The sequence below is a fragment of the Piliocolobus tephrosceles genome, chromosome 7, assembly GCF_002776525.5.
Source record: "Piliocolobus tephrosceles isolate RC106 chromosome 7, ASM277652v3, whole genome shotgun sequence".
Classification (NCBI taxonomy): Eukaryota; Metazoa; Chordata; class Mammalia; order Primates; family Cercopithecidae; genus Piliocolobus; species Piliocolobus tephrosceles.
The window spans coordinates 7,981,689-8,006,608 of NC_045440.1; the positions used below are offsets into that span (position 1 = coordinate 7,981,689).

General features: G+C 37.5%; 1 protein-coding gene across 1 annotated transcript in view; it reads left to right on the plus strand.

The window, feature by feature from the left end:
* CSMD1 (CUB and Sushi multiple domains 1) overlaps positions 1 to 24,920 on the plus strand; it is a 2,063,566-nt gene that overhangs the window by 1,597,377 nt on the left and 441,269 nt on the right. Inside the window, exons 13-18 of the mRNA XM_026453909.1 lie at positions 3,349 to 3,531; positions 4,731 to 5,057; positions 6,763 to 6,957; positions 13,417 to 13,555; positions 16,857 to 17,044; positions 24,394 to 24,582. Coding sequence (XP_026309694.1) covers positions 3,349 to 3,531; positions 4,731 to 5,057; positions 6,763 to 6,957; positions 13,417 to 13,555; positions 16,857 to 17,044; positions 24,394 to 24,582 — 1,221 coding nt within the window. The remainder of the gene's footprint in view (positions 1 to 3,348; positions 3,532 to 4,730; positions 5,058 to 6,762; positions 6,958 to 13,416; positions 13,556 to 16,856; positions 17,045 to 24,393; positions 24,583 to 24,920) is intronic.

The following is a 24,920-nucleotide window of genomic DNA, read 5'->3' on the forward strand; positions in this document are numbered from 1 at the left end:
TTGATTCCAAGTCTTTGCTATTGTGAATAGTGCCACAATAAACATACGTGTGCATGTGTCTTTGTAGTAGAATAATTTATAATCCTTTGGGTATATACCCAGTAGTGGGATGGCTGGGTCACATGGTACATCTAGTTCTAGATCCTTGAGGAATTGCCATACTGTTTTCCATAATGGTTGAACTAGTTCACAGTCCCACCAACAGTGTAAAAGTGTTCCTATTTCTCCACACAGCAAAAGAAACTACCATCAGAGTGAACAGGCAACCTACAGAATGGGAGAAAATTTTTGCAATCTACTCATCTGACAAAGGGCTAATATCCAGAGTCTACAAAGAACTCAAACAAATATACAAGAAAAAAACAAACAACCCCATCAAAAAGTGGGGAAAGGATATGAACAGACATTTCTCAAAAGAAGACATTCATACAGCCAACAGACACATGAAAAAATGCTCATCACTCGCCATCAGAGAAATGCAAATCAAAACCACAACGAGATACCATCTCACACCAGTTAGAACGGCAATCATTAAAAAATCAGGAAACAACAGGTGTTAGAGAGGATGCCAAGAACTATCTTTAAGCAACGGTGCTCTCTGTAGATTTCTTTGGCTTGTGTTGCGTTAGGAACATTGCGCTTTCATAGAGCTGACCCTGTAAGGATCATCTTTGTTTGGTAGCCTAAGGTGTGAAGTTAGCAGCGTACCTTGAACCTCAACCAAATACCTGCATTTTGTGTGTGTGCTATTCTGCTTCATAAAAGGTGGTGACATCCTATGTATTGAATATCTTGAATATCTTCATACTAGTGTGATAATGTATGCAAACTTCACTTTTTTGATATTCTGAGACACTTAGAGGTAAAGTTTCTCCTCCTGAATGCAATATAACATCTCTGGATCAACCTCTGAGTGTTTCTATATCCCTCACAGCAGACCTGCAAACCATCTTGAAATTCAGTTCTGAGTCACTTCTACAAACATTCCCAAAACTGACAGCTTGATTAGAAAATGGTTAGGTTATGAAAAAGACATTTGCATATACATGTTTATAGCAGCACAATTTGTAGTTGCAAACATGTAGAACCAACTTAATGCTCATCAATCAATGAGTGGATAAAGAAACTGTGGTGTGTGTGTATGTGTGTGTGTGTGTATATATAGTGTGTATATATATGTATATATGTGTACATATATATGTGTGTGTGTGTGTATATATATATATATATATATATATGACAAAATACTACTCAACCATAGTAAGGAATGAATTAATGGCATTTGCAGCAACCCAGATGGGGCTGGAGACTATTATTCTAAGTGAAGTAACTCGGGAATGCAAAACTAAACATCATATGTTCTCCCTCATAAGTGGGAGCTAAGCTATGAGGATGCAAAGGCCTAAGAATGATAAAGTAGAACTTGGTGACTCAGGGAAAGGGTGTGAAGGGGATGAGGAATAGAAGAGTACAAATTGAGTTCAGCATGTACTGCTTGGGTTCCCCCAAAACCTATGGAAATAAAACAAAAAGGAAAGGAAGTAGTTAGTTTACTAAAAAACAACAACAACAACAACAAACACCCATAAATTGGAATTTGCTCTTGGCCCCTGCAAGATAATAATTCTCCATGAAGAATTCTAAAAGTAAAACCAATGCATTTTGGGCATAGGTGTCCAGAGAAACCACCCTGAATTTGCTGGAACTCACTTTTCTCCAGCCTCTGCTCTTCCAACGTTGTAGAGGGATCTTTGAAACCTATAGTCAGAGGACGCCAGGTCTCCTCCAAAGCCCTGCAATGCCTTCTTCCTGCATCACTCTGCACAAACAGGAAGCCCAACAGGCAGAGCCTCCCTTCCTCTCCAAGCCACCTCTGCCCATTTGTCCCTCCCTGCCCTGCCAGGCACACTGGGATCACATCGCTTTCTCGAAGGGCTGATTGCCTTCTTCCTTCAGAGCGTTTTCTTCACTGCCGCCTCCTCCATCCGTCTCTCTATACCCCTTTATCTTGTCTTAAATTACCCATCATCAAATCACATTCATTTCTGGGAGTCTGAGGTGGGAGGATCACTTGAGCCCAAGAGTTGGAGGTTGCAGGAAGCTATGATCACATCACGGCACTCTAGCCTGGACAACAGAGTGAGACCCTATCTCAAAAAAAATAATAATAATTTAAAAAATTTGTCCTCCATAAGACATAAACCCTGTATTAGTCCATTTTTACCCTGCTGACAAAGACATACCCAAGACTGGGCAATTTATAAAAGAATAAGGTTTAATGGACTTAGAGTTCCACATGGCTGGAGAGGCCTCACAATCATGGTGGAAGGCAAGGAAGAGCAAGTCACGTCTTACATGATGACAGCAGGCAAAGAGAGAGTTTGTGCAGGGCAATTCCCCCTTAGAAAACCATCAGATCTCCTGAGACTTATTCACTATCATGAGAACAGCACGGAAAAGACCTGCCCCCATGATCAATTACCTCCCACCGGATCCCTCCCACAACATGTGGGATTCAAAGTGAGAATTAGGTGGGGACACAGCCAAACCATGTCCAGCCCCAGCCCCATGTGTGCAAGGATTTTGTCTCTTTTATTCACTAAGCCCAACACCTAGAAGAGGACCTGACACACAGTGGTTCTCAAAAAAATTCTTTAAAATGAATAAATAAAGAACACATTTTAATGAAAACATTCTGCATAGTTAACATTTGAGACAGATCAGCGTTTGAAATATATTATAGGTTTGGTGTATTTGGAGGCATATTTTATTACAGTGATGTTTTAATGAAAGATTGATTCTGACTATTTTGTTTTCCTCTGTAGACCAAACTGCTTTTCATTCTGTTTCATAAATGAGTGTTAACATTCATTTTAGGGAAAGAAGATTCAAAAAGATTCTGTTTATTTAAATACTCAGTAGGGAATGAAGAATCTTTCTTGTATTGTTTATAGCAAAAAGCACATAGTTGAAAATAAAACTGGTATTTGCATTTTAGTAGTAGCAATTGCAGGGAAAAGACCAGACGTATCCAGAAGGTGCACTGATTAATTGCAGCATTTGTGTTGTCAGCATATCTGTGTAGCCATGTGTATCCCTTAAAAGACAGCAAATTAAACACCTTTCTCTTCAGTTGAAATGACATTCCTGGTTTTTTTTTTTTTTTTTTTTTTTTTTTTTGGTATTTGAAATTAAATTTAAGATCAATTGAATATCCTTTAGAAACTGTTTACAAAAATGATGTTTAGTTCAGCAAAAAGAAGCCATGTGTTCACTTTCTAAAGTGTAGAGATAAAAGTATTCCTTGTGTGGTTTTTTTTAAGGGTTCATTTGTTTTTTCATTTTCAGAAATTGAAAAGGGAGGGTGTGGGGATCCTGGAATCCCCGCCTACGGGAAGCGGACGGGCAGCAGTTTCCTCCATGGAGACACACTCACCTTTGAATGCCCGGCGGCCTTTGAGTTGGTGGGGGAGAGAGTTATCACCTGTCAGCAGAACAATCAGTGGTCTGGCAACAAGCCCAGCTGTGTATGTGAGTATTGCGCCTTGACCTGGACTCCCTCCGGTCCTGCAAGGATCTTGCAAAGGGAGAAAAGGAGAAAGACACAGACTGCCCATTTAGGGAGGGCAGCTTTCAGAATAGCTTGGGGTGCCACATTTACTGGAAACAGGCAAGAACATTCTCAAACACCAACTTGCCTGCTTTCTTCATTTAATGAAAACTAATTTATAATTTTTTTACATCTACTCGATAAAATGTACTTGAACGTTTCCTGCCAGAAAGGTCATCACGTATATCATTGTTTCCATCAAAAGCTGATCATGTTCTGCTGTATCAGACATCAGTACAGCAAGAGAGTCTTTTGTGACTTAATAATGCTGTATAACACTTAAACACAAGCTGTTCACCAGTGTGAGCATGGGTGGTGGTACTGGGTTGGAATTCAGTTGATGAGCTGCCCACTTCCTCTTAAGAATACTATTTTAACAAGTAGAAAAGACTTCACAGTCACTTTTAAAGGAGGGTTTATTTGTAAATAAATATAGCAATGGCTGAAAAGTGTATATGAAATTATGTGGAATAAGAAACAAAAATGTACTCTAGAGATAAATCCAACAGTTTATCCCTCCAAAAAATTATTTATAATATATATATATATATATATGATTTTAGGTATATATTCTTAAAAGTAAATTTTCAAAATATTTTTATATTATCCAACTAGAACATGATCTGATGTTTCCAAGTTATTTATTTATTCATCTTTACCCTGTAACTAATAAAAATTTTAAATAACTGGAGAAATGCACTTACAGGAAAGTATAAAATATAAATTAAAAGTTATCACAAAAGAGCAAGCTGAATTGTTCCTAGGATATAGGCATATACTTTTCCATGTATTAATATTTGCTCTTCTGAAGGCAGAAAGTTATAACTAGAAATAATAATATTTGGCACATGTTTTTAGTCAACTTGAAAGGATCATTTTTGAACCAAGCTTGTGCTTATGTATAGGTTCTGATTGTGCTCTATAAGATAATGAAATATTCGACTTACAAATTAGGAAAGGAGAAAACATTATGGTCCAGAATTACTTATATTAAAATAGTTGGATCATTGTAGCTATTTGCAGGCATGAATTGCCTTTCCAGGTTCTTAGCAATCTGTTTCACATGGCAGTCCTTTGGGTATGTGCAAAACTGTTTGAAAATATATTTGTGTCTTCACAGTTTCATGTTTCTTCAACTTTACGGCATCATCTGGGATTATTCTCTCACCAAATTATCCAGAGGAATATGGGAACAACATGAACTGTGTCTGGTTGATTATCTCGGAGCCAGGAAGTCGAATTCACCTAATCTTTAATGATTTTGATGTGGAGCCTCAATTTGACTTTCTTGCGGTCAAGGATGATGGCATTTCTGACATAACTGTCCTGGGTACTTTTTCTGGCAATGAAGTGCCTTCCCAGCTGGCCAGCAGTGGACATATAGTTCGCTTGGAATTTCAGTCTGACCATTCCACTACTGGCAGAGGGTTCAACATCACTTACACCAGTAAGTACGCCCACACAGTCAACACGTCCAAGTTCCCATTTTTCTTACGTGTTCCCATTTTGCTTATATGTATGTGAAGCTGCATTTCAAGGCTGATGCTTCAGAAGTTTTATGATCATTGCAAAAATGAGAGTAGTAAAATTATATAGTGTTATCCTGAAAATTTAAAAACAAATGCATCACCGTATTTAGATTGTTGGTATCATCACTCCTAAACTAAGGAGCTGGATCTCCTCTCTCTTTCATCTCCTTACATCTCTTTCTCTGTGGTGTTCCGTTTATCCATCCATCCATTCATCCATCCATCATTCCATCCATCCATGCACCCACCCATTATTCCATTTTTTCTTCCATCCATCCATCCATCCATCTATCTTTATCCTTTCATTCATCCATCCCTCATTTCATCCATCCATGCATCTATCCATCCATCCTTTCTTCCATCCATCTTTCCATCCATCCTTCTATCTATCCATCCATCCATCATCCATCCTTCCATCCATTTATCATTCCATCTATCCATCATTCCATCCATCCTTCCACCTATCCATCCATCCCTCCATCCATTCATCATTCCATCCATCCATCATTCCATCAATCCATTGTTTATCCATCTTTCCATCCATCCATTCATCATTCATCCATCTGTCCATCCATTCATCCATTATTCCATCTATCATTCTATTTATCCTTCCATCCATCCATCTATCCATATCCTTCCATTCATCCTTCCCTTCCTTCTATCCTTTCGTTCATCCATTTATCTATTATTTCATCCATCCATCCATCCATATCCTTCCATTTATCCATCCTTCCATCTGTCCATCCATCCATCCATGCATCCATTCATCCATCCTTCAATTCATCTTTCTATCCATCCCTCCATTCATCCATCTAGCCAGCAAGGCACTCATCCTTCCTTCTATTCTTCTTCCCATCTATACAACCATCCACCCACCCACTCAGCCACCTATGCATCTTTCCTGCAACAAAGTAGTGTAGTAAAAACAACTGAGTAATATGATGTCAGGAGCCAAGGATTAAAATACAGCACTAGTATGTAATTAGTGAAGTTTAATGACAACTAATTTCTCTTTGCTTTAGGCTCCTCATTTTAAAACCTATTTTGTATAAGGATATCTACTTAAATGCACTGTAGAGGGAATAAAGTGAGAGAATATTAATATGAATTATACTACATTATGATGTACTAACTGCCTACTTTCTTAGGCACAATACTTAGAATTGGGCAATAATTGTTTCATTTAATGTTACAGTAACTAGAGGATATAAATTAAATAGTCTCTCATTCTGTAAATAAAGATAGCTAGGCTTAGAGCATCGAGTCATCTGCCCAATGTCAGAGTCCTGACATAGCAAGAAAAAAAATCAGAATTCTAACGAGAGAAATCCTGAGCCTACTTTCTATCACTCACTGTATCAGTTCTCTCTTTGTCTAAGCTCTTATGAAAAGTGCTTTTCAAACCCTAAATTGCTGTATAAATGATAGTTATATCTGTTCATCTCCCTGCTCCCTCTTTCTCACTAGACACTGATATTTATTAATGTATTATCTATGAATGATACAACTGAAATGTATATAATTATATACATTAAACGAATGCTTTATAAGCTTGTTCTGTTTTCTTCTCTTTTAATACATGAAATTAATACTCAAGTATTTTTGTTCCTTTTTTTCTTTCAGCATTTGGTCAGAATGAGTGCCACGATCCTGGCATTCCTATAAACGGGCGGCGTTTTGGTGACAGGTTTCTACTCGGGAGCTCGGTTTCTTTCCACTGTGACGATGGCTTTGTCAAGACCCAGGGATCCGAGTCCATCACCTGCATCCTGCAAGACGGGAACGTGGTCTGGAGCTCCACTGTGCCCCGCTGTGAAGGTGCAGTCCCTGCCACCACCCACTCTTCTCCTTTGAAGTCACACATCTATCTTCAGGGATACACACACAAACCAACAAACTGCGTTAGCTTGCTAGGGCTGTCCTAACAAAATACCACACACAGTCGCTGAGACAATAGGAACGTAGTCTCCCAGTTCTGGAGGCTGGAAGTCTGAGATCCAGGTGACGTCGGCCGGAGAGTTCCTTCTGTGACTCTGAGGGAGGATCTGCCCCAGGCTGGTCCTCCAGCTCCCGGCGGTTTGTGGCAATCTCTAGCATTCCGTGGCTGGAGAATCCTCACCCTCATCTCTGCCTCCAGACTCACAAGGAGCTCTCCCTGTGTATGTGTTTCTGTCCCTGTGTCTAAACTCTCCTTATTAAAAGAACACAGTCATATTGGATTGAGGTCCCCCTATTCCAGCAACACCTTATCCTAACTAAATTCATCTGCAAGGACCGTATCTTCAAATACAGTCACCATCTGAGGTGCTGAGGGTTAGGACCTCAATGTATGAACTTTGAGGGGACAAAATTCAACCTATAACAGTGTTGCTTAGAGTTAACTATTTTGTTGTTCTCATTACAGCTGACATAAATACCACCTAATTTTCTTCTTCATATTTCTGTTCTGGTTACTTATCTAATAAATATAGAGAGGAAAATATTTTAAGGGAAAAGATGTTGCCTCTGATAATTACTCATTTTAAAAATGTTTAAAGTGTATGTTCACATTCTGTATCAAAATAGTCAGTGCACAATAACCTAAGAAAATATTTTTTTAAAAACTTACCTCCAGTATATATCAAAGAAGTACAAATTTAAAAAGAAAAGTAAAATATCATTTTTGCCTATCTTATTAGCATAAACAGGTGAATAAGATGTATTATTGAAAAGGTTATGTAGAAACTGGCATTTCCTAGTCATGCTATAGATGATATAAAATCACGGTATTGTAGTGAAAATTCTTAGTAGGACTCTTAAAATTGTTCTTGTCTTTTGAGTCATAAATTATATTCCTGGATCAATATCATAAAGAAATAGTGAAGCAACTATACAAATTTTTTCAATAATGTTTTCTGCAAGACTGCTTATAGCAGTGAAGAGCTGGAAATGATTCAACTTTAAACAGCAGAGGATTAGTTAGATAAATCATGAAGAATAATAGGTATCAATGCAAAGATCATAAGATCAAAGAGTCTCAGGTATCCTTAGCATGTGAAAGACCAATACATACATATCTCATGATAATCATTTCGTAAAACACTAAAATGAAGGCTACACACCAAAATGTTAATTATGGTTACGGGTGATTTTTCCCTCTTAGTTTATTTTTATTTTCTCAATTGTCTTTGTCAACATGTATTTATTTTAAGTAAGTGAATAGAAAAGGAACATATATTAAATATCACATACAGTTGAGAATTTCTCCCCTGTCTCAAATACCTCGAAATGACATTCTCAGACCCATAATCTCTATCAAGGAGTCTAAGCGGAGCTGGGATCTAGGTGTGGAGCATTAAACTCCTCCATGACAGCCACAGTGTGATGGGGCTATGATCCTTCACCACCTCATCCTGCCCTGGCCCACCTCCAAAGTTACTCACCGTTACTCAAAGTAGAAATTCTTTTTTTTTTTTTTTTTTGAGTCTGGCTCTGTCGCTCAAGCTGGAGTGCAGTGGTGCAATCTCAGCTCACTGTAACCTCTGCCTCCCGGATTCAAGCAATTCTTCTGCCTCAGCCATCCTGAGTAACTGGGATTACAGACACCTGCCACCATGCCTGGCTAATTTTTGTATTTTTAGTAGAGCGGAGGTTTCACCATGTTGGCCAGGCTGGTCTTGAACTCCTGACCTCAGAGGAGAAGTAGAAACTTCTAACCAAGTCCTATTTATTGTATCATCTGGTGATACTAAATGTAAAGGAGGGTGTTCTGATGTTCACCCTTTTCATACATTGTAGAAACAATTTGTGGGTGGACGAGAAGCACCACTCATGGGTGAACTATTGATACATAGAAGGGCAAGAAAACATTCTTAATAGTTGAAATTTCATTTGTATCTATTTCCATCACATATTGTAAATGTACAGTTTTTGTGTTTTATGTTGTACAAAATGTTAATGAAAGGGTAGGTTTTCGTCTTTTATAAATAAGTAAATATATACACATGTGGTGCTCAAATATATGATACTAATTACAGCACACAGTTAGTCAGGGGTGCAAATCATGTTCTAGCCAAGCATATGGCTGTGATTTGGAAGCATGAATTTTCAGGAGAAAGAAATTTAAAGTGAACAGTACACTCTCATCTCTGTTCTGTCCTGGCCACAAGTCAAACTGTCCCTTATGTCCTTTACCGTAATAGGCTGATTGCAGATGTGTTACAAGCTGCAGGGTGAGTGTGGACCACAGCACAAACAGGGTGAGGTTAAAGGCAAAAGCCAACTATAGGTTGTTAACAAAGGAAACCCTTGGCAGAACGAAAAAGTTAATAGGAAAAGATGTTAAAAGTCTACCTGCACGGAAACCTAATGACTGAGTGCAGCTGAGCCTCAGAGAAGGTAGGGGACACTCTGATGGAACAGGTGGGTACCCCAATCAGTGCCTCTGCTGAAAACAAATAGAAAACCAACTTTCAGAAGTAAATGCATCTAGTAGGGAAAAAAATAATATAGCAATGAAGTAGTGAGTAATACAGATAGCAAACTTGATTTAAGAAATGTTTCAAGAACCTCACATCCCTTACAGAATACTCCTATTTATTGTTTTTCTCAAAAAAAAAAATTTAAAAATCAATTATATAATTGACCACAAAGTGAACCTTAACAAGTTACCATAAGTTATAGGTCACATGTCCTGTAATATTCCAATTAAAGTAGAAATATGCAATAAAAATAGAACCACAAGCAAATCTCATTGACATCAAAAGTCCACTGTAATTTTACATTAAATAGAAACTCAAACATTAATGCCTATGCTATCCCACCTGGAAGCCATACAAACAGTACATTCTAACAGAAACAATGTGAGACAACAAAACCTGTGTTTCAAGGAAAATGTGTATCTTTAAGTCCTCTAATGTAGAACAAAATGATCAAAAAATAAAGAAATTTAATAAGATTAAAAAGTTTGAAAAAACAAAAATAAATTAGGATGCTATTAATAAAATTCAAGTGTTATAAACAATTTAAAGCAAGAGTGAGTTCTTTATTAATATCAATAAGCTAGACAAACTGTTTATGATTCTGATAAAAGGAACTAGGAAAGAAAAATGTTATAGATGTTTAGTAACATAAAAGAGAAATTACCCCATCACAAAAATAATATAACTTTACATAAGCAACGAAAAGCTCACAATAGAACTTTTTTTTATTTAAAAACATAGGTTATTTATTTATTCTGGAAGAATTTCTTGGATGCCAGGCACATGTTGAATATAAATTGTATGGCCCCCGGGCAAAAGGTTTCTCTTTCTTTCTTTGTTCTGCTTCTAACAGGCTCATATTTCTCAATGCAGCTCAGTGGCATCATTAAAAACTCAAGCTATTTTGGGGAAAAATGACTATATATGAAAACATCAACTCTATGGCAGCAAATCTTAAAGTCTGTAGGAAATGGGTGATTTTCTAGCAAAAGATAAAATACCAAAAATGACTCAAATAAAAAGTATAAAATGTGAGTAAAGTACCATAGAAAAGAATTGAATGAAGGATTGAACATTGGAAAAGACACAAGTGTCCTCCAGGGGAGTGAGTGAGTTCTCTTTCAAGTCTAGAGAAGCTTGGTGTTGTGCACTAGTGCGGATGATGGAAAAGACCGGCTGCCTCCTACATAACTTTCATCAAGCCAACATTAATGTAACCCAAATCAGATTGTTCTATGAAAAATAAAGCTATAGGAAAAAACGCACATGTGATCAAGAAGGTTTGTGTTTTCTTTTTGTTTTTGTTTTTAGAAATACAGTATCAGGGAGTTCATCCCTGTAATTTAAATTATCAAAAAAAAAAGAAAGAAAGCAAAGAAGAAATTGCTTTCTAAACACCTCATGCATATATTTGCTTTTTTTGTTATCAGCTAAGTGAATATGAACATCATTGATGCCGTTCATCAAATATTTTTGGTCTCCATCAAGTGGAATGTCTTTTTTGGAATCTTGTGGATTAAAGGAACCTTGTGATGGGTTCTGGTCCGTTAGGAATATATGGAAGTGATGTACTCAACTTCTGGCTCAGCATCTTTGATTGCCCTCGCAAGGCCTTTTCCCATCTGCCATAGCAACTGAAGAAGGGACCTGTGTCTTACAGAACTAGACATGCCGCATGTGTGAGGAATTCACTTCCCATTGTAGCTACTACAGTTGCAGGGCTGTTTGTTACCACAGTGTAATCTAATCCAAACTGACTAATACAAACTTATTACTTACTATTTACTTACTATCTACTTACTGAGACTATTACTTACAATTTTAATGTAAATTTTGCTTATCAACAGTATGATTATTAAAGTGTCTATGTCATCAGGATAAAGCATTTCTGGTTCTAGTGTACACTGTAAATTATAAAGTGATGGGTAAGAGTATAATAAAATAATATTAATATGTGACAAGTTAGTTATATTCCAGGAAATATAAAAATGCAAAATAAAAAAATTACTAAAGTAAAGGAAACTTTTGGTTCTGTATTTATATGGAAAATAAGACATAGAAATAACTCATGCAGATTTTAGAAATAGCTCAATTATCATAATTTTTTTGGAATTCTGCATCTGCCATATGTCTTTCTTATATAGTATCTTTGGACGGTTAAACATGACAAAATAAACATCATGTATTTAATATATTTAATTTTGCTTAAGTTGTATTCTTAAAAAGATTTGCTGCATCACTTCACAAAAAAAGGAATTAAGTTATATATAATATTTATGTATATGGATATGTGATTCATAGGCTCCAAATGTGAATTTAAGAACTTAACTAGAAAAATTAAAATAGTAATTAGTATAAACTTGTTGTTTTAAAAATTGTTATCACAAAAAATCAAGTGTTCTTCAGGAGCTTAAATTCATAAAAATTACCCTGATTGCATATTTTTAAACTATAGAATAATGCATAGGTATAGAAATAACAATTGCAACTTATTTGGTAAAAAAAAAAAAAAAAGAAAGAAAGAAAGAAAGAAAAACTATCAAAAATGTGATCTACAAAGCAATCCCAGTGCTATCCATTATTAACAAGTTTTTAAATTCCACTCCCCTGTTCACTGAATAAAAATTTTCTTTCATCATATTTATAATATATGGGCAATTTTTTATCCTGCTTTTGAAGTTTAATATTCTGTTGCAAAGATTTTCCCATAACAAAATTTCCAAATGTTACTTCAAATATATTTGAATTCCAATATATTCCAATATATGGTCATGCACTTTCCATAATTTTTTTACTTTTATTTTTTCTTTATTTGTTTCCTGATGTAAATTAAGATGCTATTGGTAAATCCATAAATTTCACTAATTCATATTTTTTCTAGCATCAAAACATGTTTAAAATGATATAAACTTTTTGCTTTCTTACATTATACATATGGCAATTTTTAAATAAAAGAAATATTTTTTCCAAAACAATTTTTTTTTAACTTGGAGTGTTTTCATGTACTTTGTTTGATATCTATAAATTCACAAAGATGATTACTAATGGCAAATAATTTTGAGAAAGAATACATAAAAACTGGAAAAAAAACATGTTAGAGACATAGTCTTAATTATGGTATGAAATATTATATGCTATTTAAAATTCCTTTAGGTGTTACAGGTATATATAATCACTTTCACTGAGCATTAGTTATGTACCCTTTCAAACTTTATTTCTCCTTTGCAATTAGAAATCACTGTCACATAACCTTTCAAAAGGGTCATGCAGTCTAATTCTATACTTATCAAATTTGATGAAAGTTTTGTTTTGCTTCCTAACACTCACAAATTACATGTTGCATGTGGCTGTTGATTTTAATAAAATGCACACAGTAGAAGTAAATAAACACATACATACACACACCTAAGGATGTGTGTATGTATCCATTTTGAAATGTGAGGTCATTTTACATTTGCTTATCCATAGATATTTGTTAAATTCCAAATGCATGTGAACTATAGATAACTGGGCATGTACGTCATGAAGTGGTTGGCAATTAAATGAAGTAAGTCAATTAGCACAGAGAACTCACGTACACATTACCATTACTAGAGAAAAAGAACTTTGCTTCAAGTTAATGATAAGTACATGGAGGTAGCATATATAGACCCTGCTTTCAATAAATGTACAATTTGCTCGGGAATAAGATTTGCTTTGATACTTGAAAATATTCAATCCATGAACACGGAAGCAAATTCTTGCTTTTATCCAGGTATTGTTATGGCCTATCTTTCTGTCTCATATGATCTAATAAATATCGTGCATCTTGTTTTAGCTCCATGTGGTGGACATCTGACAGCATCCAGCGGAGTCATTTTGCCTCCTGGATGGCCAGGGTATTATAAGGATTCTTTAAATTGTGAATGGATTATTGAAGCAAAACCAGGCCACTCTATCAAAATAACTTTCGATAGGTAAGAAAACAAAATTAGTCTTCATTTGGACTTAATGATGTGTGTCTCTTCCGTAGTTTTTGTAAATTGATCTTAAACCTTAAAAAGACGGCAGTTCTGGCCGGGCGCGGTGGCTCAAGCCTGTAATCCCAGCACTTTGGGAGGCCGAGACGGGTGGATCACGAGGTCAGGAGATCGAGACCATCCTGGCTAACACGGCGAAACCCCGTCTCTACTAAAAAAATACAAAAAACTAGCCGGGCGAGGTGGCGGCGCCTGTAGTCCCAGCTACTCGGGAGGCTGAGGCAGGAGAATGGCGGGAACCCGGGGGGCGGAGCTTGCAGTGAGCTGAGATCGCGTCACTCACTCCAGCCTGGGCGACAGAGCAAGACTCCGTCTCAAAAAAAAAAAAAAAAAAGACGGCAGTTCTTTTCGGTTCCCGCAAAGGAGCACACTTTACCAGAAACAGGCACTTACTTGTAAGTTTTGTTCTTCTTCAGTGGTAGCTCTAAGCCCACCCTGAGCCACAGCCCCGGAGGTTAGTAGGGGAAGTGCCGGTCCGGTCCGGAGGACCATTCCTGAGGTCCGACCCTTGTATCTGACTCTGGGTTTTGGACCCGCACTGGAATCCATTCTGCTTGGTGTCTGATTGCACATGGAAGTCGCTGTGGGTCCCCTGGTGCCTTAGGTGCCTGCTGTGGCAGAGGAAATCAGCTCTGCTGTTCTGGTGGTGGCTGCTGGTCACTAAGGGCAGCTAGTGATGATGAGTGGGCAGTGGGGTGTGGACAGCAGATCCATCACCAGCTCATCGCCTATGAGTGATACTGTCACTAGAACGTTGCTTGGCTTAGCTATTGAACAATGCATTTCAGGATCTAAAACATAAGCATTCTGGGCTGTGTAGGTATTTGTTTACTTAAACATAAGCCTGCTGTTGGAGTTCGGCATAATAAATTTTTCCCGTTTGTCTCAACACTGAAACCAAATTGATGATTAAAAACTAAAAACGTTTTGGCATGAGCCAAGTGAACCAAAGGCTAGGGAGGCATGTTTGTTTAATGTTTCAAGGTTGCTCTCTCCATAACATGGGGCTTTCTCTAACAATGACCTTCTTCTTGACTATATTCTGGATTTCAGTATCTAGAATATTATGGTGTCTCACGATAGATGAACATCATTATATTAGCATCAATACAGGAAAGGTTTTCAGCAGGAGTTGTGTTAACTTTCAGTAATTATATTTATTTGAAATAATTATTTTTGTTTTTTTACTTGCCTCTGACAAAATAATAATAATCCCCGATAGGACAATCTCTCAGAACAAGAGAAAAAAAAAATGTTTGTAAATCCAACTATATTAGAGAGTGAATTACTGTGTATAATCAGTCATTTGAAAAAATATTAACTCTGAAAATATTCAGTTGATTATGTTTGGTTTCTTAGTAATTTCTCCACTTTCTGGTATTGGCAGGTGGAGCTGAAGCACACCCTGACTCCCAGAAGCATATCAAATTTAAGTAATTTAGTAAAAGTAGTGATCCTATATTCTTGTCTGGAACAGTTTATGAGCCCTCTATTTTCAGTTGCCTGAAGCAAGATATTTGCTTGATTTTTCCCAATCTTGCTCATTCAATATTATTTCAGTGTGCTGTTTTGCTGAATTCCATTTGGAAATACCCAATATTTCTAATATTTTTAGACATGTGTCATCTTTACTCTAGACATAGTACATAGCTCTTAAAAGATGAATTGCATAAGGAAATGTGTTTTTCAACCGTGACCGATGGACTGACACTTTCTTAAAGGATGGGCTTGTGCACGCTCATTCTGAGCCCTGTGCTGATGGTGTTGCCAGACCGTGTGTGTTAGTTAGGCTGCCCCACAGCAAAGAACATCCAGAAGTTTCTGTCTCCAATGTCACCCCGGAAATCTTCCAGCTGTTGAAATATGCACTTTGTCAGACTTTGTCAGTCCTCACTGTTACTAAAGAAACAGGATAGGACAACTTCGGTGTGACTACATCAAAGGAGATTGCTTTCAGGCTTATCCAGACTTCTTGAATTTGAACTCAAACAACTAAGAAATCAGTATTTAGAAAAAGATTTAGGGTAGTGTCATAAGACAAAGTTGGCACTATCGGATCCCAAATGTGCCAGCCTGTGTCCCTGTTCTGGTCCAGCTGTGTGATGTACAAATGGTTTGAACTAATGGAAGAATGGGGCTCAGGTTACACATTCACTAGTTGCAGGAATGTGTAATCATGTGCCTTTGCACTAATCAGGATGTACATAATCTAATGCATGCAGGACACAGCCCTTTGGTTTCAACATCCTTTTCTGTTGCTACGTGACATGACACTAAGATTGCTTCCCCTCTCGCAAGTTTTCTCCCCATTCATCAGTAACATCCAGCACGGAGCGTGGGGGCTAATGGCACAGGCTTGCGTGGGATCCTTTGGCTCAAAGTGACTGAGTGAGTCAGAGGCTTATGATGCTTAAGCTGCTCCCTGAGAGCAAAGTCAGGCACTCAGAAACCGGGTTAGCTCTTGGAGAATGAGATGGGCCCATTTAGAAAATTATCTCAGTGCCTGGAGTGGTACCTACATTGCATCAAAGGGGACCCAAGTGGCTGCAACTTTATATGTAATCTCGGGCCAGATTTTCTGGAAGCATAAGAAAACCTAAGCACTTTTTGGAAGCTGTTCTAACTTTTCCAAGCTATTAAAGTATCCTTTCATGTCTGAAATGGCAACATACCTAGGGTTATTCTAATGTCTTAAAAGAGATAATACAATTTAAAAAGGCACAGGATTTTTTTTTTCATGAAAGATATTTAAGCTATCATCACACATTTTTAATCATCTTCCTTTAAGAGACCATTTCATTCTAGTGTGCCCATTTTCAGATGTCTATAGTTATGTTAAATAGGGAATGCCAAAAAATAGTTTAAAATATGTAATTGAGTTTTTACTATTTGAGAATAATCTATCTATCTGTCTATCTATCTATCTGTCAATCATCTAAGAAAACTAATCTGGTTCATGGTATTTTTGTTTAAGCTGAATGAAAACCTCCTCTTGTGTTTGTTATGTTGTAAGACAGAGTATTAGATAAGAAGAGAAAGGGATTTAAGCTCTGCCGTCTCATCAAGAAAAGAACGTACTATCCTTATATATGTCCCGAAGTTTTAAGCATATGTAATTTCAACTGTTTTCTTTATATTAACGTACACGGGTTTCTGATTAAGAAATGAGGATGTCAGGAGCACATCTGTAAACTGACAGCTCTGCATGTCTTTTCTAATGGGATGTACATATTTGCAGATTTCAGACAGAGGTCAATTATGACACCTTGGAGGTCAGAGATGGGCCAGCCAGTTCATCCCCGCTGATCGGCGAGTACCACGGCACCCAGGCACCCCAGTTTCTCATCAGCACCGGGAATTTCATGTACCTGCTCTTCACCACTGACAACAGCCGCTCCAGCATCGGCTTCCTCATCCACTATGAGAGTGAGTTGCACCTTCCCTTGACAGCCTGGCCGGGCAGAAGGCATGGGAAAACTGAAAATCTGAGTTCTTATTTCCAACCTGCAGATGACTGTGTTGGTTTTAATCCTGCTTTACCCTGGCAAAACCATACTATGCAATTGTAAGAACCTTCTCTTATTCATAAGAGAGCATCTTGGAGTTATTGCCTTTTAACTCTCAAAAATACATATCCATCGCCTAGGATAAAGTAAAATAATAAAGACAATGAAATGGGTTCATCTTCAGCATGAAGTAATAATATACTTTTATTATTAGAAAATATACTTTGTGACCAAAAGTCTTATAGGATTTATTACTAAAATTATGTTAACCTGGGCAATGGAGAAAAGGATCCTTGCTAGAAAAACAGAGTTAGGTGAATTTGTGGTACCAAATCTGTGAGTACAGATAGACACGTTTCACAGGGTGCAAGTCAGGTAATGAAGAGAGGAGAAGGAATTAAAACCCGGTAAACCTTACCAAATTCCAAACAGTGGTTAACAATGTTTCAACAAGTATGAATAATACTTTAAAACAATTATTAAACATATTTTAAAACAAATGTCAAAATATTATAATGGAATGTATTTTGCAAGACAGTTCAAACTTCCAAATGGAAAGTATTCCATCCCTTTTTGTTTCCTGAAGCCAAAGTTTTAGCTTCTGAAATGATGAGATTAAGTAATTGTATTATTTTATAATAATATTTATGCAAATATACTTCTGAAATCTAGCTGACGGGAATCCCCCCTAGGAATACATTGTTAACATTAGCCAATTAATGCAAAAGAAAGCAAAGCAGCTGTTATTCTTTTCTCTGTCTGAAAACACTTCCCTCAAAGAGTAGCAGGGAAAGAGGGAGACTGAGTGCAATCACTATTGGACCGGAAGGAATCAAACCTTTATTTCGCCCAAGTTTTATGGTTGTTCTTTTTCAGAACTTTATCTCAAAATAGGCACTATTAGTTGTAAAGATGTTTTTAAAATGTACATATACCCACACATATGATTTTACAAATGCATGCATAGAATCATATCTACTACGCTGGGTTTCCAATCTCCTTTTACTCTTTTTCTTGCCTTCCATTCCCCACATCGCCTCCTGTTACTCTTGTTAACCTCTCCCTGAGCCCTGCTCCAGCACATTTAAATTAATAAACCTTTATGCACATTGATCTGTTTTACATACTCATATAATTATACACAAACATGCATATGCATGTATATCATAAGATTATGTATGCTTTCAGATAAAAATATTCTGATAGAAGAAAAATTGCTTGTTAACGACTCAATGATGAATTTCAAATTTAACTCAGTTATTCCTCTACACATATATAGATATACAACATTTGTTCCAAAGTAACATATTTTGAAACTTAAAGTATAATTTAAGAACCAGAAAATTTTACATTTTGTTTCTTTAAAATATCCATTCAAGTTGCCACTTTTCTTTGGAGTAACAATATGTGTAAACATGGCAGTGATCTGAATTTGTAAGACTCCTAATAAGCCTTGTATTTTCTCATCTTCACACCCTCCCCCCAAATTTTTCTAAACCAGAATTTCTTGGTTCTTAGATATATAGTGCATGAAACTTCAGAGAAATAATTATTTTCAGGCATTGACAAATATTAGGACAGTTTTCCTTTCTTTTCATCTCTATTTGTGTAGCTGTAGATGACTTTGCTTTTTCTAGTTCCATTTGAGAGAATGTGTTCCAAAGGCTAAATGAAGGCAGCAGAAACTTGTTTAATTTGTTTATCCAAGTTATTTAAATAAATGGCTTCTTCTTATTCCTCTTTCTGGAAAATCAGGGAATGATAAAAAGCCTATTCACAAACTTCTATTTAGCTTCTCATCCTCACTAATTAATAATAATAACATTTTATTAATATAAAATGTAGAATACACATTATATTATACTATAATATAAGAATTTAATATGTAAATAGTCCTGACAATGACTTTTATAATCTTAAAAGAATGACTACCCTATGTTTTGGAATTCTTTTCATTTGTCCTGTGTTTAAAAGTAGAGTGCACGCCCCATAAGGCATCCTTCCATCACCTGGAGTACCCCTCAGAGAGTAATGCTCTTTGCCATTTTTCTTTCTCTGCATCACTAAAAAGAAGAAGAAAACTGTCACCAAGATGATGCCTGTTTAGTACAGTGATAATTGTGTGAGAGTCGTAAAGTTCTGACCTGCTGCAGAGTCTAGCATTCCTTCTCCTTCCCACCTTGTTGGAAATCTCAGGAGGTAGCTCTGTGGTCACAGAAGTGACTGGAGGCCTCACCTAGCGAGTGAAGACAGGAAATTGTCATGTGTGGAACTTTCCAGCACCGTGACTCAAAAGGCTCACTGCTCTAAGCACACATCCAGACTTGCGTATGGTGAGCTTCCTGAAGGCTCTCGAAGGTTTGCCATCTATTCCCCTGACTTAAGGGAGAAACAGGGCCTCAGAGGGATGTGATGCTGAACCTTGGCTTGGGATCGCTTCTTATTTATGTATCAATCACTGTGTATTTGAAGAGACATATGGAAGTATACAGAAGTGGATGAGGTGCAGGACATGGCTTTTTGTTTGCTTGTTGTAAGAAAATGAGACAGGAAAGGCCTGGGATTTGATGAGTGCTTATCACCGGCGCTGCACCTAACAGTTACCTGCAGGGCTTTCAAATAAAACTGATGCCTGAGCAGCAGCTCAGATGTTCAGGTTGCTATTTCTGTGGGTGGTGTAGAGATCTGAGTGCTTTCAAAGGCTCGCCACCCACTCAGAGGGTGTCCCCATTTACCCGGCGCCGAAAGGGCAGGTTTCTTCAAACATCATATTTTGCTAACACATCCCTGGGAGCTTAGTAAATTGTAGAGCCCCAAGCCCAGATTCCAAATATTGTGATTCAGGGAGCTCGTGATGAAAATCAGCATCCTGAGCTTTTAATCAAGTCCTGGAGGTGATTCTGAATGAGGTGAAGGCAGATGCAGATCCCAGCCTCCAGGGAGAGAGAGAACCCGCAGGCAGGAGGGAAGGGCCCAAGGCCAGCAGAGGTCACGAAGGGATAAAAGAAACAATGAATCCAGCAAGAAAAACAGAGACAGAGAAAAAGTGGCAAGCCTGGAAGAGGCAAATGCTACCAACCCCTTCATCCACGTAACGCCGTCTAGCACCCTTCGACAAAATAGGTTCTGAAGCCAAGATGCAGGCACTAGAACATGATTACACTCACTCATCCAACACACTCTTTAAAAGTGGGTTGCCTGTGACCCAGGAATGATTTATATCAAACTCTTTATTCCTCTTAAAAACAAGAATATTGTTCATCTCTTTTGTGATTCATCATAAATATTTCACATTGTAAACACTCCTTGCTTCGTGAAGTTATTAATGACACTTCTTCATGCCCAAAGAGGCCCATGGCAAAGCTCTCTACAGACAAAATGTGTTGCAGAAATTACAGCCGCAGGTACTCGAGGCTGCCTTATATTTGCAGCAGTGCCACAAGGCAGTGTGAGCTACTGTAAACAGCATTCACTCCAGAAGGCCTTTCTGAACTGTGTGACGGAAATGTTGAAGTCATTTTTTTGAGGCTTTTCTAAAAGCATACCTAGAATTGTAGTTCTGCTTCGTGCACTCAGTCTTAGGACTCATCTCATATGTTAGTGTCCAGCAACAGTCTAGCCATTCTTTACGAGGAATGTGGCACAGTGTCTATATGTAATAGTGATTGCATTCTCGCTCCAGAATGATCATCTGTTTGTTTGTTGATCTTTGAATCACCACTTTGAGATAGTCATAATTTTGTAAGAAATTGGAAAATAAATGGAATTCTCAAGGGTATGGAGGTTTTCCATTTAATTTCAGAGCTTTTTTTGAAAATATTGTCAAAAATGTCTTGTTGATAATCTCTGAAGGCAAAAGAAAGATTCATCACATGTAAATGTACATACTCTACTGTCTGATTCATATATAGTGTTATTAATGGAAGAAACATTGTGATAAAGAAGTATATTTAGTGGTTTGTATGTGCATGCACACCATACCAATTGGTTTGCTGAGGTTCAGTGACTTTTTATATGATCAGAAAAGGAAAGGAAAGTGGTCAGATTGTAATGGTACCAGACGCAATACAAGGGTATATATAACAAGCACATGCATGCTAACACCCACAAGCACACACATGCATACATACATGAGAAAGAGAGAAAGGAGAAAAGCAGGCAAAGGCTCAGTTTTCAGTATCAGTAAATAATGTAACATGACCAGTTTGCTTAATTTCTTGGCTCAGTGACTTTATTGACTGTGACTTTTCAACCTCTATTTTAAAACCTTTTGGAGGCTATGAGAAGTGACATCTCTAAGCTTGGCATATGAAATGTGCTCAGGGAATGTTCATTTCTACCTTGGACTAGAACTTTTATAAGGACTGATGATTCCGGCAGAACCCTGCTCCTATCAAATGTACTTCCGTATGAGCTGCACACGGATTATTAGCGAAGTAATCAACTCCTTTGATTCATTAGGTAGCAAATGTATTCAGTCACTTATGTTGCAAAGGCCAATTGAAAAAAAATACTGTTTATATCTATTTGTGTCAAAAATTCATAGTTGCTTTAAGGTTCAGTAAGAAGGAGTGGGAACAGACTCTGAATACAGACGTCATTTCAACAGAGTCCAGTGGTCCATATTTCTCTTTGTGCTGTCGGGCAGGAAACAGGAAGGGAAAGAAAATGCTCCAAAATACTCAGAAGGACTTTGTCCTGCCTTTCCCACAAGGTAAATTGGCTACCTGTGTCCACAGACTGATCTTAGTATATTATAAATGTCTTGTCCCATTGGAGAGAAATCACCTGCTATGAAATTCCATAAGTTCTTCCCCACCGCCCCCCGCCACCGAGTATCTGGGATTACAGGCATGCACCACCACACCTGGCTAATTTTTGTATTTTTAGTAGAGATGGGGTTTCACCCTGTTGGCCAGGCTGGTCTCGAACTCCTGACCTCAGGTGATCCACCTGCCTCGGCCTCCCAAAGTGCTGGGATTACAGGCATGAGCCACTACGCCCAGCCAAATTCTAGATGTTCTTTCCCACCATTTTCTTGTTTCGGGATTCTTCTACGTGGCCAGTTTCAGTTGAACTGGAGATCAAATGTAGTGTCATAATTCTACCACTCAACAGTCCTCCTCTCCTGGACTCTCCATTCAAACAATTTGTCATGCAAAAGAGAACAATGCCTACATATTCGTCAACTCACTATTGGTGCCCATTATTATTTAAAAAGAATGAAAATATAATGGCATAATATCAGAACTAAGCATCAATTGTGACCTTAAAAGTTTATTCAGTTTTAAATGTAAATAATTCAACATTTACATTCTATGTTTTTATTTCTACCACAGTTTTTCTCTTTTCACTGTAAATTTTGTGTGGGAAAAGTTTTGTTTATGGTTTATACATTTCATTATTGAAACCATTAATATATAATTCTCACTTATTCTAAGATAATAATTTCTATTATTGTTTTGCTGCAATGGTGCATACACTGTTGTTTAGTGACCATAGAAAGCCTTTAGAAAAAATGAAATTATTTAGTTAACTTCCCCCCCACCCCCACCCCCCACCCCCAGAAACCTAGAGATTAATGCACTTCTTCAGCAGAGCTTCTTCTTTTGAGGGAATTCTTGTCTTGATTTTGATCTTGATGCTAGGAGCTGGAGGTCATTCTCCTCGGCAAACTAATGCAGCAACAGAAAACCAAATGCCGCATGTTCTTACTTATACGTGGGAGCTAAATGATGAAAACACATGGACACATAGAGGGAACAACACACACTGGGGCCTTTCAGGGGGTGGAGGGTGGGAGGAGGGAGAGGATCAGGAAAAATAACTAATGGACACTAGGCTTAATACTTGGGTGAGGAAATAATCTGTATAGCAAACCCCCGTGACAAAAGTTTACCGATGTAACAAACCTGCACATGTACCCGTGAACTTAAAATAAAAGTAAACAAACAACAACAACAACAAAATCATTCACCCAGCATTGGGTACCATGTGTGCATTCAGAGTCAGTAATGCATAAAGTTTGTGGGGGTGTCATGGAAGAAGTCATAAACAATGCCTCTGAAAGTGTGTGTGTGTATACATGTGTGCGGTGTGTATGTAGAGAGAGGGAAGGAGGAGCAGCAGGGGGTGGGTAATATATTTTTAGCCAAATGATATCCATGTTGCCTCTGGCAGAATAAAATCTCCTCCAGAGTTGGAAGAAGGCTTTTCACCGTGCTGCACATCAGCCAGGACAGTTACATCCTGTTGTTTAGGGTAATAGACATGTGTTAGTGTTTAGAAAATTTGTTAGAATAACAGTTTAAGAAAATGTTATTGGGGTCAGACCCAAGTTATAGCACTCAAATTTTGGGAAAAAAAAATATACACAATGATCAGAAACAGTATCCCAGAGATCACTTTTAGAGACTAAACAGTCTTTAAATTGAAAATATTTTAAGATTTTTAATTCACAGTTCAGATATTAATTCTAATGTTCTCACACTTACTGAGAGGTGACACAGCAATAACAAGGACTTTTTATTTCTTCGCATATGTAAACATTACAATGATATGTTTTTCCCTTATTCTCATTTTCCTTAGCTCTTAAAATATATGTTTTTCTAAAAAGAAATGTGAGAGAAGAAAAGAAACTCTCATAATGACATGATCATAATTACTTCATGCACATTAATTTTTCACATCGTATAGGAAAGGCTAATAGTAGCTGTCTTGAAAGCAGCTGACTTAAATTAAAATTTGAAAATTGCATGGATTTATGGAATGCAGCCTTAGAAAAATAACACTAGCACAGTTTTTAATTGCATTATATGTGTATATGTTTGGGTGTATGTATGCATATATTTGAAAGTTAAACTGCCAAAATCTAACTGGAATATATAAATATAGACATAAATATTTCTGTATTTAATTCATATATATGAGACAGAGAAAGCAGTGAAAATAGAGAACAGGAAAAACTTAGACTTTATTTAGTGCAATTCATTGATTTTCCAAGAAGAAAAGTAAAATTCAGAGAAGTTAGTTAATTATTCCAGGTTGTTATATGTAGATAACATCTGGTAAACAGCATAACAATAGAAATCTCCCTTTTAAAAAACAAGGTCAAATGTTTGAAAATGCATTGGCTTTTATGTCCCTTCATTGTTGGATTCACTTGCACAATGTTTCAGGTCTGATTATTTCTGAGACTATTTCGTAATCGATGGCGTGGGTCTCTATTGTTTTCAGTCCTCATCGACTGCATTCGTTCTGTGCATCCAGGTGTGACGGTAGAGTCAGACTCCTGTCTGGACCCGGGCATTCCTGTGAATGGCCATCGCCACGGCAGCGACTTTGGCATCAGATCCACAGTAACGTTCAGCTGTGACCCGGGGTACACGCTAAGTGACGACGAGCCCCTCATCTGTGAGAGGAACCACCAGTGGAACCACGCCTTGCCCAGCTGTGATGGTAGGTGGAGCTCAGTGAGGCAATGCACCAGGAGGGTGTGCAGAGACAGCGCACATGTCTAAGTAGCTCAGTGGTGTGTGTATTTCAGGGGGTTGTACCATATGACTGGCATGACTTCCCTCTGAAAAGTTGTATACCGTTATCGTATCATTCCTGATCACTTGAAGTTGTATCTACTAGACAGAACAACTGTCCTTCAACTTTATCCTCAAACGATCAAACAGAGAGAGCTTCGTTCTGCACATGTGTTTTACATACGGTATTTATTGAAACTGGCATGTGGGGCAATAGAGTCGCCACACATATCCTAGGATGTCAGACCTGATTTTCCCCTGACA